Below are 15,639 nucleotides of genomic sequence, written 5' to 3'. Positions count from 1 at the left end.
ACCCAAGGAAAATGAGTCATTTTACAGTACTTCATCAAAAATGCCCATCATCAAATGTGTATAGCACATTAAGCAGACAAATACTCTATAATACTTCACATATGTTGAATCCTATGTGATGTTTTGACGTCATGATGATTTTTGTTCATCTTGTTTTAACATTCAACTTCACATATACCGGTACGTGTAATGTCAGATCTCGCAATGAATGGAAAATTGTCTATTGATGCCAGTGAGTTTAGTTAAAAATACGACAAAGTTATGCATTTAGAGAAATAAACACACAGCCTGGTAAAAATTTTATGAAATGCTGATAAAATTCATAAAACAAAATTAATCGTCAATAAATTATCAAATATATGTACATGTTGATTATTCTCATTCATACTACCACTAATGGTAAGTTTCTAAACACTCGGATCTTTCCCACAATGGAAAACGAGATCATTGCAATGGGAATGACAAAAAATTGCTATGGTAATATCGATTGAAAATAGTGACAATAAGTTTTATACACAAATAACACATCGGGCTGTCAATTTTAGATTTATTTACTATATACAAACATTTTTTTTTTAATCTATCATCTGTTACAACAGCATGCAATTTGGTATCTCAATTCTCTTTAAAGTTGTAATGTCTGCAAAGTATATTTAAAAAAAATAGAAGGCCAAGAAAAAAAATTGGTTCCAAGCAAAGTGGTGAAGACTTGTCCAATAAGTTGTAGCTTTTTAGCAAGGCATCGCTTTTGTGACATTACAAATAATGTAGAAGTGTGACATTTGTCCCACATTCAATCTTTTTTATGGTACAGTCTGCCAATTTAATGTAAGACTATACTTACACAAATGTGCTGTTTTTATAATGCTAATTACAACAATAAATCTCTTTTTTTTCTTGGCCTCATGACAGCACCTGTATCTGCAATTATATATGCTTTCAGGATACAAACTTACAAATGATTGTTTTGAAATTAAATAATAAAAATAACATTACATATATTGCATAAATACTAGTAAACCAATCAGGAAATGAGCTTTTACAATGGCTACAAGCCATATTTAGTAGAACATCGTAGTCAAAGATTTTATACCTAAATGTTTTTATTACTGTACATGCAGTATGTCAAGTACAATAAAAAACCTAAAATGTCCAAATTCATATTGTGAAGGATTTACAAGTTTACAGAAAGCCTTTTTTCTCTGTCTGCCAAAATTTAACTTCAGAACATTTTAATTTACAAGCATCAAATATTAGTAAAATGTTGTAGCAGTGAATTTGACTGTAGTCCTAAAAGGTCACAGTGACTTCCATGTCCATGTCCATGTCCTTGTCCTTATCTAATCTGAAAATGTAATACTTTACAGTATTTTTGTTGACAGTAATTAGACAAAATCACTATGTCACACAAACTGATGGTTGTAATCACAGTATAGCGAATTGGGCTTTCAGTGGGTAGATCGATTATATAGGCCTCTCTTTATGTTGCCAAAACCAATCACAAACTGGGTTTCATACGACTGGTTACATAATGTAACTGCTGATTGGCTTGAATGGTGTGACATCTCAGTTTGTGGGACAGTTTAAGGTGTAAGGGCTTCACTGGAAAAAAACAAATCCACATTTGATCAACAAAACCATGTTATGGTATATCTTGGTGTTCTTATGCACTTCTATTTTAAAGTGGACGGATAGAAGAACAGTGCATGTGCCTGTAGAAAACTATACATCTTTATTTTTGAAGGTCCAAATAAAAAGTTTAACATTATAAGGCAGTTTTGTTTATGAAATAAGAGAAAACTAATTTAATTTAAACTAAGCTAAATGTACGTTATTATAGGCTGCAAGACTTTTGACAAGAGAGCCCTCTGTGACCAAAGTAGAAACTGAACTTCTATTTGTTTTTATTTTGTTGATGCAACAGGCCCTGGAGGCAGTTCCAGTTTACAGCACAATTAAGTACAGCTAAATTACCAGCATTTCCATTAGCATCAAGCAATTTTTGTTCTTCTGACTTTGATGCTGTTGAATATTATACTTTAAAATTAAAATTAAATAAAACATTTTAATTTATAAAATGTTAATTTAAACTTAGAACATCCTCTAAGGTACCAAACATCTTGCAGCCCAAAATAAGTACCACTATTATTATTTTTTTATTCTTTTAAAAAATATATGTATTGGGAAATAAAAAATAATTTTTTTCATCTCATCTTGTTAACAAATTTTGCTACTCGACAATTGGATTTTTGGTTTTCATTGTTACTAGTTACAACCGACTATGTTAATTTAAAATGTGGAAAATGAGAAGATGAACTAGCAGACATTTTACAATTTTAAAACTAATTTCTAGATTCAGAATCATTTATGAAAATTATGACTTCTTCGTTACTACTGAATAGGCCATTAAAACTAAGACTACTATAGGGTACAAGAAACAACACATTCACTGGCAGGCGATGCTGGCCGTTTGACGCTCTGTGTTGGCGAGACAACACAGCAGCGTTCTTCGAACAAAACTGAATGGCTAGCTGAGCTGGCATCCGATTCGTGTCGACAACACTGATGTTGGACAGCGAATTACAACTGGCAGTTTTGCAGCTGATGTCAGAAGATCCCTCATTGGCTGTTAATTCAACCTGCTCTGTGGCAGGAGGCAATTGATTGGTTAATGACACTGGTTTATTTTTCGTTCTCTCTACAGAGAAGCTTTTTCATAATTTCTAATTTTTGGATCAATTTTATCAATGGCAGTATTAGTGCTTTGCATTTCACTGGAAAACCATGGCGCTTTTCCAAGTGAAACTTTGAACTTTGTGGTTGAAAACCTGTCTTCTGACTGACTGGACTTCATTTGGGGTTGTTTTTTACTCTGTTTTGTCAATATAGGTGGACTCAGTTTTTCCAGTGAGACACTTCTGGGGATTTTAGAGGGGACAATTTTCTTTTCTTTGAATGATGCAGGAAAAGTCATGGACAGACCTGGCTGGAAAGTACCATCATGCGTTATTTGTGACTCAGTTCCTGAACCCCTAAGTAAACAAGGCCCTGATTGGCTAACAACCTCTGCATGAGTGGACATGTCTAATAGTTCCTGTATATCTAAATTACTACTTTGATGCAACCCGATTGCTGATTGGCTCATATTCCTGTTCGCAAGAAATCTATCAAAGCTGGTCTCTGATTGGACATCAAGACTACAAATTCTAAGCAACTTTCCTGATTGGTTACTTTTGACATGTGACACAAATAACTTGTTTTCTGATTGCAGATTGTGTTGTGATTGGTTGTCAGGTAATAAAGATTTAGCTTGGTTTGCAGGAATGAGAGTCCGACTTTGATTTTCTGACATCGTTCCCATCTTCATCTGCAGCAACCTCTTCCATAGAGGAGTCTGATCCTGCAATACAACATGGAGAAAAAAATATTTCGTCAGCATCAATGGATAGCATGAAACATATAAAACAACTAAGCATAACTCTCATCAACCATAATTATTATAATAAGTATGCCTATTTAGTGAAAAAATGGTCTTGAATTTACATAGCTTATTAAAATAAAAGAATAGATACAGATAAAAAACAGACATGATACAAAAAACACATTCTCCCCGATATAGTTTTATTTCTGCTTTACAACTTTATGAAATTACCTGAAGGGGCATCTCAATTTAAGCCTAATCTCACAACAAATTCGCTTTCTGGATTAACATTGTAAACAACTTAAACAATAGTGTCCCATGATTCTTTGGTGCAATCCCTGGGTTTGGCAGGTTCCCCTTCAAGTGCCGTAAAAAAGACTGTGGTTAATAGCAATACAAGGACACTGAACAGTTCAGTAGAAAACTTTAAACAGTATTAAAAAAACCTTCATACTAAACAGACAAGTTGTATTTAATAACTCAACAGGAAGGGTTGATTATCATAACAGGTCAGTGTACGAAAATAATGGCTTGGACGGATTCCAAATTTATTGTTGTCAAACGAATAAATGTTGCCAAAAAAAAAACAATTGAAAGTTTGTTATTACAATGGTAGCTTTTTACCCAGTGTTTATTTATTTATCACAGGATCATAAGCAAGGTGCCGCTTGCTAGCTCACCTTGTTTATTTGTAATTATACTATCGGTAAGTATGCCCAGGTAATTAATGACAACCAGCAATTGATGAGAGAGATATTATTTGTGTTTCATGACTGATTCAAAATAAGATTTGTGTTGAACCCTGGTATATTATTTCTGTATTTAATCTGCAAGATCATATTGGCCCTGGAAATGTACACTAGACATCAATTTTTCAATTTACCGATAATGCAAAAAATACCCGACAAGCATACGCTTAATAGACAGTTGAGAGTATTGTAAAATGTTTAATTCGCACTGCGAAAAATCATTTCAGGATTTCATTCACGAAGACAACATTCACTGACACTGTGGCACCTCAGAGAAATTTTCACTACTAAAAATTTCCTGATTTTTACTGACACACCAAATTATGCTTTCACACAATAAGAAAGGATTACAGTAGTTAAACCTGTGCTACTGACCACCTGTCTATAGTGACCAATTTTTTGGCTGGCTGAAGCATAACGTATGGAGCAACCTTTGTAGATAAAAAGACCACTTTCACAGCAATATTTGTTCACATTTGCTTTTAAAAGACCAAAATGATAAAGAATTTTTAAAACAATTTTTATTATTCTCATATCAAACTTATTTGATTTTGATCATTTTCATAATTTTAAAAAAACACAAACTAAAGTCTATCCTTATTCTAAACGTAGAAATGTCACTTCAAGGAGTCTGAACAAACCAAACATTACAAGCAACAACTGGCCTGGGGAGATCTTGTGTTTTTTACCACTTCTATTTTTCCTGGCAGCATTCCAGCATTGTATGATTATCCATTTTAAAGAGCTATATTGTTGATCACAGATTTAAAAAACAAACTATAAATCGATCAAACAATAAACAGCAACCACTATGTTTTGTACTTATACGATTGTTGCCATGATGTAGTCGTGGAGCAGAAGTGATTTCATTCGGACAAATAAAAAACAATTTTGTGAACACCGCTTCTCTGACTAGACTATTATAAAGCAGTCTGTCTTCAATACAATAAGTTCAATCAATTTATATATATTTGAATGGAGGCTTTTATAATTGATTTGTTTTGATTCAAAGCAAAAACTTGCCCCTGAATGTCCATTCATAACGATAAGTCAAACTAGTCCTTGAGAAGGCATCTCCTTTCTTGTGCATGGTACCCAGTTTTACTCCATAACTAGTCTACATTCACTTCTTTGCTTATGGAAGCCCCCCCCCCCCCCTCTACTTTGATTTCTCTTGATAAGAGTATTGGTTGAACAGTTTCCTCATTTTGGACCTAACATACAGCATTTTTCACTGATTTCAAAATTTATTTTTCAAAGAGATTATGCATTTTTGCAAATTGTAAGAACTCATCAGACACGTGTACAAAAACAGCATATTTATGTTGTTAGATAAATCATAGCTCAATGTAGCCATCAACATGCACTATCAAACAACATTATTAAAAATGTTCTCAATATTGAAATTTTAATTGTACTACAATGACAAGTGCTTTGATTTCCTTTTTAATAGTAGTTAAAAACAAAACAAAATTGTGTGTTCCCCCCCCCAAATTAATAGGATATTCATTTTTTTCAATATCACCATAAATATTCCACAGTGCTTCCATTTTATAGAAAAGCAAAATCACCTATATTTTATTGAAACTTCTATTATAGTAGTATATTTTCTGTGTGTGTTTTGTTTGGCTACAGAGATGTTTATGGGGTAAGCATAGTGACTTAGCATTCATAATAGACAGGTTTCTAATACGGAGATCAGTTTAGAAATTATAAAGTGTCCCACTTTAGTGATGACACCCAGCCCTACATTTATAAGGCCTTGAACTGGTACATGAACTTAGTAAGAGGATCAACTGACTGGAAAAGTTTGTAATAAATAAGATTTCTGATAAATTTACACATCAATAGGCAGATTGTCCCTCAAGGTAATATCAGCATGCAGCATAAACACAACTCAAAACATGACATGCTTTTCAGCCGCTACAGGTCTTGCACCATAATTAGTAGGTACAAGAACGTAATTCCTTTATTTTATATTTAAAATGTTAAATTCTGATACAGAACACATATATTTGTCAAAATCAAATCAATTTGACCAGAGAAAATTAGAAACTGTTACATTATAAACTAAATGCTAATTATTATTTTGGTTCTCAACAAAGGCGAATCTGTGAAAATATTGCTGAAAGGATGGTCATTATAGGCAGGTGGTCATTATAGGCAGGTGGTCATTATAGGCAGGTGGTCTTTATATTAAGGTGGTCATTATAGGCAGGTGGTCTTTATATTAAGGTGGTCATTAACACAGGTTTGAATGTATAAAGGAGTATGTGTCTACCTTAATATAAAGACCATTTGTACACTAGTGGTAGTGTAAATGTTATTTTCAATGTTATCAAGAATAAAAAAAACATACTTCTATTTATTTATTTCTCTTCTACAAATATCTGATAAAAATCAATCAACCTCCATAAAAAGACAACTTGTTTAACTTGCATCTTTAACAGGTTTAACAGAGCAAATACAACATTTACATTCAGGAGAGTAACACTACCTAAAAATCATGCAGCTTACAAGAATCTCAAGAATTAGAAGTAAATCAAGAATAAAGGATCATGCTTTATATTTTGCGGAAAAAAATAAAATCACATGCATACTGAAAACTAAGGTCCAAAATATGATTTTGTTTCTCATCAAAGTGTATGTCAGTTTGAAACATGTGCCCTTGCACACTTTGTTTTCATTTTAACATACCATGTTAAGTGCAGAGAAAGTTTTGTTTTCTGTTTGATAAATCAATCTTCATTCAAAAGCATTATTTTATAAATGTTAAAAATATATCTTATTTTTGTGGTATTCAATAATCTGAATTTCCCAAACAATTAAATTTAAAGCCACACCATTTTTTTAAAACTTTCCCTGGGATGAAAAACAAAAACTTTTGTTTCAGCCTAATTTAGAATTGATGTTTTGTTGATTTTACTATTATGATAAAAACAATGCAAATGGAGTGCAGTTTGTAACAGACTGTTAACAACCACATGCGTGTTGTCAACAAAATACATTCCAGAACAGTACAACATATATAAAATTAAACAGTAAATTCTCGCCGCAAGACACTTTTGTGGTTTAATTAATTTTGAAGAGAGTTTGAGCTGGGTATTTTGAAAAAAAAAAATTTAATCTATAATACAGAGCCAAATTGGCTTTGTTGTACAAAATGAGTAAACACATATCAATGTCATGTAACATGACATATATTTATGATAATATCATGCAAAGAGATATAAAATGATTATTTTATATAACGGTATTCAGAACAGAACATGGACACGATAATATTCACTGGGACATTTTTCATGGCTATAAAATGATGTTTTCACACCTTTGTGTCTGGCGAAAATTAAGCGGGTTAGAGTATACACAACCAGATTACAAAATAATATCTATTTACTGACAAGTAAATTACAGTATCATTTAAAAAATAAAATAAAACATAAGCAGTTAGTTTTGGAAGCTACATGTATGGTTTACACAAGAAAAATATGCTTCTTACCAAAGAGGGCTGGATGTCAACAGACATGTGGGCTGAAATATGGGAATATATCAAAAAACAATAAAGAGGCTTATAAGCATGCATGTATGCATATACTTTTCTAATATGCAATCAAGAAGATCAGACAAAATGCATGATGGAGGTCATATGCCCATATATAGACATGGAAAGGTATCATTACAGTAAGCACTGGTAGATGCATTGGCCTGGAATGATTTCTTAACCTTTTCACCACGTTCTCTCTGTTCATCACAAATTCACAAAATAGTCTCATTTATAGTCTGCACTTTCCTTCAGAAGACTGACAAAAATAGCAAATTTGTTTTGAGTAAAAACTGAAAATTAACTGAAATTTTGTCTATTGGCTCTAAAATTAGAGTTTATTTCCAGAAATATTGACAAATATGAGAAAAAGTGTAGAAATATTTAGGCGAGAAGTCTGGTGGTGATAAGATAGAACAAAACACACAGCAACAGTCAAGCAATGTTAGCCATGTAGCACTGTGCATATAAAAAGTATTCTAAACCTACATTTATCATGTTTGTACATTCTTTTGATTTCAAAGCTCAAACCAATTTTTTATATAAGTCTTTAACTTCTTAGTAGTTTTACACCAACTATAATAACATTCTTGTTGGAGGGAAATTTTACTCTCCGGGATCCTTGATTTGGCTTGCACAATTGTCCCATACAACTCTTTTGAAACTTATTTTATGTTAGTTTCTTAAAGCAAGCAGGTTTACAATTTGCTTTTACAAACTGAGAAGTGCCTTGTTTTATTAACGCATGATAACAAAAGTTGAATTCCTGAACATCTTTCCCAATACAAGCGACACTGATGTGCTATTGGTAGGATAGCAGCAGGTAGTTGTTGGTCAGAGCTTTGAGGTCAATAAAATGTGCATAAATAACATGCTTTTATGGCTTAAGAGGAATCTTTGAGTAAAAGTAGAAAATTACACAGCACTCAGTCCAAACAAAATCCAAAGGCCATCCCTAAGCGCCCCAGTACATGCTTACCTTTGAGGGAACAATGGCATTCTTGGGAGAAACAGGTCATACTTGGGGTCTAGGAATTCTGCTGAGTGAGGGTGAGTATGTCAGACTGGCTGAGGGGAGTTAGAGTACACCAAAAATGAGTCATAGCAAGATGTGATAATGACTTGAATGAAGAGTAGAAGAGAATGATTTCAAGTGTCTGTCAAATGTCTAATTTCAAGCAATCAAAATACCCAGATCATTTGCAGATTTGAGGCATTAAAATAATTATTTTGTGTCAAACAGATGTGTTGTGTACACCTGGTTTGGTGCTTCAGGATTCTAAGATAATTTTGCTTTGTAAAGTATACACATTCATGAGTACATGAATTTTAAAAGTGAATAGATGATGATATGCATTTCACAGACACTTTCAGAGCAGGGAGTATGGGCAACAGACAACTACTGGTTTATCACTTTATCTCTGTAGATGTATGATAACTTAATGCTATATTTCATTAGACAATTGTTCTGATAATAAAATGACAAGCATAATGATTGTTACCTTTCTCTTCCAGATTCATTACATTCTCAGCATCTGCATCATCACATAGCATTTCAGGACTGACTGTGTGGTTTTTCTCAGTTGCTGGCACATCATCATTGTTGCCTGTTTCATGAGCCCATTCTTGCGCATCTTCAAAATCTTCTGCTTCATCTGTTTTTCCTTCTGAGCTTTCAAAAGACTTAACAGCATCTGTAACATCAACTGCTAGGTTTTTAGAAGGAGTAATATCAATGTCCTCCTCGGTATCCATTGCCTGTTCTTTATTCAGTTCCAACACAGTGAATTTCTGGACTTCTGGTTCCTGGGTACTTTCATTCTTGTCATCAACTGCCTCTCTACCAGAAGAAAAATCCCCAGTGCCCATCTTCTCTGGATGATCAACAACAATAGCATCAGAATTTTTGTTCTCTTGAATAATCTCATCAGATTTCATCTTTTCTGCAGATGATGGACTTTCCTGCTTCTGCTGACTAATTGACAAATCAATTGATTTGATGCTGCTCATCTCATCACTGTTACGCAGTGTATTGTCCATAGAAGAAACACTTCCATCTTGAGATTCATTTAAAGATACAACTACAGCTGTCATCTTTTCTGTCATGTGAGATGAAATAGTTGATTTATAATCTCTGACAACAGGATCCTCAACACTTTGACCAACAGCTCCAGTAAGTGATACGTTAAAACTTGCTGCTAACTGTCTTGTAAAACTCTTCCTCATTTCAGCACTTTTTCTGATGGGTGCAGAAAAAGCTTGTGAGACAGGTTCCTCGAAATCTCCAGATTCAATTTCTTTAGTCATATCATCAACGGTAGGTATCCTCTCAATTGTCACAGCTGAATTTTGATCAGACACCAATGAAGAACTTGGCAATGAACTAGACAGGATATTGGAGTGATATGGAGCCAGTCGATCAGTTGGTGAGCTAGGTTCTGATGCAGATTCCCTGGTGTGGTGATGCTTTTTGGGTGAGCTTTTAATGGGAGATTTGGATCCACTTCTATGGCGTGATTTCTTGTAGCTTTTAGAATCTGGGGACATTGAACGACTCAAAAGTTTAGCACCATGGAATGGAGTATCAATAACAGTGCTGATCATAACTGGAGCATTTGTATCTAACAAACACAAATGTCTGGGACGTTCTTTTATACTGGGTGTGACATTAATACTTAGAGGCTCTCTGGCATCTGTCTTAACTATCGCTGCTGGAGGTTCATCTATTTGTCTTGGTGATTCAACTGCTTCTGTTCCTGGTGCACATAGATCTGCTTGTAATACTTTTATTTCCTGGGCCGATATTTCAGCGCAACTGTTTGTTGTTATTGTGGTAATAGGAGTTTCCTGCAAACTGTCTTTCTTGGAATCATCTTCAATCATCTGTTCCTTTTCAGAGGGCATGGCAACTTCAGGTGTTACAGAAGATTTCTTGTCCAACTTCTCTTCAGCTTGCTTAGTATCTTCCTTACTCTTCTTTCTCTTACTTTTTTTTGCTTCATCACCATTACTCTTCTTCCTATCTTTCCTTTTTGGAGAATCCTCTTTCGCAACTTCGTCATTGCTTGAATCTTTTGCTAACTTTTCTTCTATCACCGAATCCTTTTTTTTCTGTTCCAACTTCTTTGCATGCTCTGTACTCTTCTTCCTTTCCTTGCGTGCATCACTCTCCTCTTTGCTGTGCTTTCGTTCTTCTTTGCTTCTTCTTCTTCCTGTTCCTGCTCCTGCTTCCTTGTCTTCTCTGCTTGACTTTCTCTTCCTTTCACCGTTCTTCAATATCGAATCGCATAAATCATGACTAGGTTTTATTTCTTCTTCTTTACTTCTCCTTCTCTCTGTTGACAATTCTTTGTCTTTTCTCACATCTTCTTTGCTCTTCTTTCTTTTCTGTCTAGCATCTGTCACTGACTCAACCGGATCACTTGAATCAAGATTCTCTTTCATTGCTTCTTCTTTACTTCTCCTCCTCTCTGTTGTCAATTCTTTGTCTTTTCTCACATCTTCTTTGCTCTTCTTTCTTTTCTGTCTAGCATCTGTCACTGACTCAACCGGATCACTTGAATCAAGATTCTCTTTCATTGCTTCTTCCTTACTTATCCTCCTCTCTTTTGCCAATTCCTTCTCTTTTTTTGCATCTTCTTTGCTCTTCTTTCTTTTCTGTCTAGCATCCTTCACTGACTCAACGGGATCACTTGAATCAAGATTCTCTTTCATTGCTTCGTCCTTGCTTCTCTTCTTTTCGATTGCCAATTCCTTCTCTTCTTTCTGTCTAGCATCATTCACTGGATTGCTTGAATCAAGATCCTGTTTCACTGGTTCTTCTGAACTGTACCTTCTCTCTGCTGCCAAATTCTTCTCTTTTTCCACATCTTTGCTATTTTTTCTGATCTTCTGATCGCCATCTTTCAAATATTCAGCCTTATCAGTTTCATTTGTGCTCTGACCATGACATTTACCACTTGACTTTGTAGACCCTGTTGATGATCGTCTGGAAGATGTTGAATCTTTGGATGTCTTTCTGCTACCTGGGCTACTGTCCTTGCTGCTTTTTCTTTTTGGTGATGGATCATCTTCATCTGGCTTATCTGGTTTATCTTGGGTTTTCTCAGATGGTGTTGAAATTATAGATAATGTAGTGATTGCAGTATTTGAATCAGGTGACTCACCAGCATCAGATACAGCTCTAATATTAAATCTGTTGACAAATGAAAAAAGTACTTAAAAGGGAATGCAGTGCAGATGTCTGAAAAGTGGAAGTTACATCTTGAACAAGTGTCAGAATAGAGACAAGACCAAGCTTTAACTTCAATGCCTTGATGCCCAGAGATACATTGTATGGCAACAATTCCCCTTCATAAATACGTTATGGTAATATTATCAAATGTGACTTTGAAACTAAATTAAATATATCAGTAGTGTTTACTAACAATCTACACATGCGAGTGGCTTTTTATTTTAATTTTAAAATTGTCATTAAATTTATGATTTTTTATGAACACTGAATTCTGCTTACAAAATTGAATATTTGTCTTTTGGCCTAAATGTAATTTTGCATTCATTCTTTTACCTAATTCTCACCCATACATACAAAAATGTATAACTACTTCGCTTATTTTAATTTTCAACTCACTTATAGAGTGTGCCAACAGAAAGTCCTTCAATAATGGCCCATGTATCGCTCCCTTCCACAATGCCTTCTTCATGACCATTGACATATATCTTGTAACCTGTCACTTTGTGATCCACCAGATTCTTTCCATCTGTGTCCAGCACTGCGGAAGGTTCCCACTTCAAGAGGATGGCACCGTTTACTTTGACTTGCAGGGTCAGATTCTGTGGTGCGGTAGGCAATACTGGGACAGATTTGACCGGGTGCTCTTTTTGCATGGTTGCAAATGGAACCTGCACATCAAAGAAAGCAAGATACAATTTTTTAATTATCAAATCAGTTTTTGTTATAATGGTTCTCTTCACTTTGGACATATTCTGAATTTATTATTAAGCATTTTTTGAGGGGATGCATAGTGGCTGAGTAGAAGATGTGTCGTTCCATATTTAAACGTTGGTTTGAGTCACGCATTTGATTTAGTATTTACCATGCCATTTATTCAGTGTATTTCACTTGCTATAATAGTAGTCAGTTATCAGATCCAAATTGTAATTAAATGACTGTCTAACAACAAAGCTCAGCAAAAATACAAATTGATTTCATCTAAGATTTACAATGTATGCATGTTTACGCTAGAGTTCCAACAAACAAACCACAATTTCAATGATTAATAAATCAATATTAAGTAAATTTTGTGACATAGGTCCTAACAATCAGACGGGTAATTCACAAAGTACATGTCATCTGTCCACCACTGGATGTGACAGAACAATATAGGTAAGCGATTATACATTATAGAAGTAGAACAGACTGACTGACTGACTGACCTGCATAATAGCTTTCTTATCGGATGCATCTAGACTACTGTGAGTTGTTGAATAGCCTGAACTCTGCAGCTGACTGGTTACCGTTTTTAATGTATCCTGTAACTCTCCAACCTACAAGTGTTATTGAGAACAAAACAACAAAACAATTTAGTCAATTCATTTTTTATATAAAAGATTACAATGGCGATATTTAATAAAGATAACAATAGACTTTAAGACATCGCTTAACAAAGGCCTTTTGTTTTCATCGGCTGGGGGTTGCCACTAGATTTGGACGACAGCCAATTGTGTGATGGCGCCCTCTATAGTCAAGATGCCCAACTGGACAGCACCATTGACCAATTAATGAAAAACGGCTTTAGCTTAAAAAGTATTTAATTAAGGAATAACTAAATTTATGATTCAGAAGTAACTTTTTTATTTCATGTTAGTTATGATAATGTGGATATAAGTCGTAATGATACAGCTATAGAGTTTCATTCAGCTTAAGCATGAAGCTTTTTTAATTATGGGTGTATTGCCGTAAATCGCTTTGGATATAAATATTTCTTGGATTCTGGGAAATCAATAATCTTATAACAATTTCATTCAAGTTCTTCAGGCATTGACAGTCGATAAATTCACTTCTTACAAATGAGTATCTGCCAATATCAAATTTCCTAACCATGGTATAAAGTATTATATATATGGAACATACCATTCAACTGCAGGGAAGGAGGGGTTGGGGTGCACAAACAAACCACACCTTGCATGTCAATTTTAATTATTTTATTTTCACATACGGAAAATCTGTACAACTGGCTAGATTTTCTTAGCAGCTATACCACCATTAAGTTTGATTTAAATTAACCAATCATTTTTGAAAAACAGACTAATGGAGTCAACCAATGAAAATGTTTCAAAATTGGGCAATTTGCATTACAAATAATAAGAAATCAAAAAATAAAATTTGAATCAGCCAATTGACCACAAATTACATTAAATTTTACAAATTTAAAGGCACATTAAAAAAAATAAAATAAAACATTTTGTGAAAATAAGTGTTCAAACTGACCAATAAAAAGCTACAATACTTTTTTCAACAGTAGGAAAATAAATGAAAGAGAAATAAAAACTTTCCAGCAGAGCGATAAGATCAATATTGCACTCCCACTATCAATGCTATTGGTAAAGAGATCCCTGACCAGTTTCTTATTTTTAATAAATTATTACCCTCATATTTTGATTGTGTACTATACAAACTAACATTTGTGGTCATGAATGCATTTCATTTCTACAGATAGCCAGGACTGATATACATGTATATCTGTTTGTTTTTTATATATAATTACACACAGTTGACAACACACAAAGACAAACAAAATATGTACAAAACACTAAATTATCCATACAATTTCTTTAGCTCTTATTAGAGTTATTACAACAATATATTTGCTATATCAACTCCAGCTTAAATTTTTACTAAGCTGAATATCCCAAATTAAAGTTGGTTATTGTAGCCAGTTACAATTTCTACAACTGGATATGTTTTGGTGATGGCTATTATCTTGATCAAGGCCTGGGTTTACCCACAGATATTGAACATAGACTAGTGTTTTACCAGTTATTTTATAAGTTATTTTTCAACTTTTTAAAAAGTTCAAAATATAGAACCAAAGATGAAAACAAGCTTCATCACATGACTCTCATACTACTAAAACCTTTTTTCTGAAAAACGATGAAAACCACATTGCAATAATTAGTAAAAATCTGGCTACCTTGGATTGGCATCCACTATGAAAAAAATTATAATAAAACAAACGAAAATACATTTAAAAGTTGCTTCTTATCCAAGCCAAGTAGATCTCCCCTACAATAAAAAGCTGTATTCTCTTAGAATATGCATTAGCCATCCAGTTCTTTAACTTGAACCATCATGGGCACAAAAACATTAAATTTTCTATAGGAGAGACACCTTCCTATGAGTATACTGTGTTCAGTAAAATTAAAACTCACTTCTAAGTTTCGGGGAAAAATAAAAAAATACAACATATGCGGAAAAGCATGTACTGTATTAAATTTATGAAAAAATTTCAATAATTTAGATATTTACAGATTTTTCTTTTCATTAATATAGAAAAATAATTTGCTCCTTAGGTAAAATAGTGGCCTATTTATTTAGTTTGACAAAGAGCAGTAAAAATATACTCTAAATTTGCAATTTGCTTTTAAATTGATTGCCATATTCATCTCACGAAAAGTCTTTGAAATCAAGATTTGGTTGACAAAAATACTTCACAAACCATCCATCCAACAACTCTGTAGATCACATTAAAGAACTAATTTTCTTGGAGTTAGAGAAAAATAAAAATCAATGTTTTAATACCACATCACCACCAGTTCTAAGTTAGTTAAATGTTTCAAATTTACAATTGCGTTGTACTGATTGTACACTTGCCCAGCACAATGGGCGATGGATGGATCTACGAGACTTGGACTTGTTGCAACAATTC

At 33.8% G+C, this 15,639-nt stretch overlaps 1 protein-coding gene across 4 annotated transcripts in view; it reads right to left on the bottom strand.

The window, feature by feature from the left end:
• Positions 1-527: 527 nt before the first annotated feature.
• Positions 528-15,639, bottom strand: part of LOC100368832 (uncharacterized) — a 70,195-nt gene continuing 55,083 nt past the window's right edge. For 3 of the 4 annotated variants that reach the window (XM_085505097.1, XM_085505098.1, XM_085505100.1), the window contains 5 exons: positions 13,148-13,258; positions 12,342-12,613; positions 9,214-11,906; positions 7,670-7,701; positions 528-3,400 (listed from right to left, as the gene is read on the bottom strand). In XM_085505097.1, the coding sequence (XP_085361223.1) occupies positions 2,699-3,400; positions 7,670-7,701; positions 9,214-11,906; positions 12,342-12,613; positions 13,148-13,258 (3,810 nt within the window). In that variant the 3' untranslated portion in view covers positions 528-2,698. The remainder of the gene's footprint in view (positions 3,401-7,669; positions 7,702-9,213; positions 11,907-12,341; positions 12,614-13,147; positions 13,259-15,639) is intronic. The other variant, XM_085505101.1, reaches the window with a different exon arrangement.

The sequence above is a fragment of the Saccoglossus kowalevskii genome, chromosome 11 (genome assembly GCF_978046115.1).
Source record: "Saccoglossus kowalevskii chromosome 11, keSacKowa6.1, whole genome shotgun sequence".
Lineage (NCBI taxonomy): Eukaryota > Metazoa > Hemichordata > Enteropneusta > Harrimaniidae > Saccoglossus > Saccoglossus kowalevskii.
This window is presented reverse-complemented; position numbering and strand designations above follow the sequence as displayed.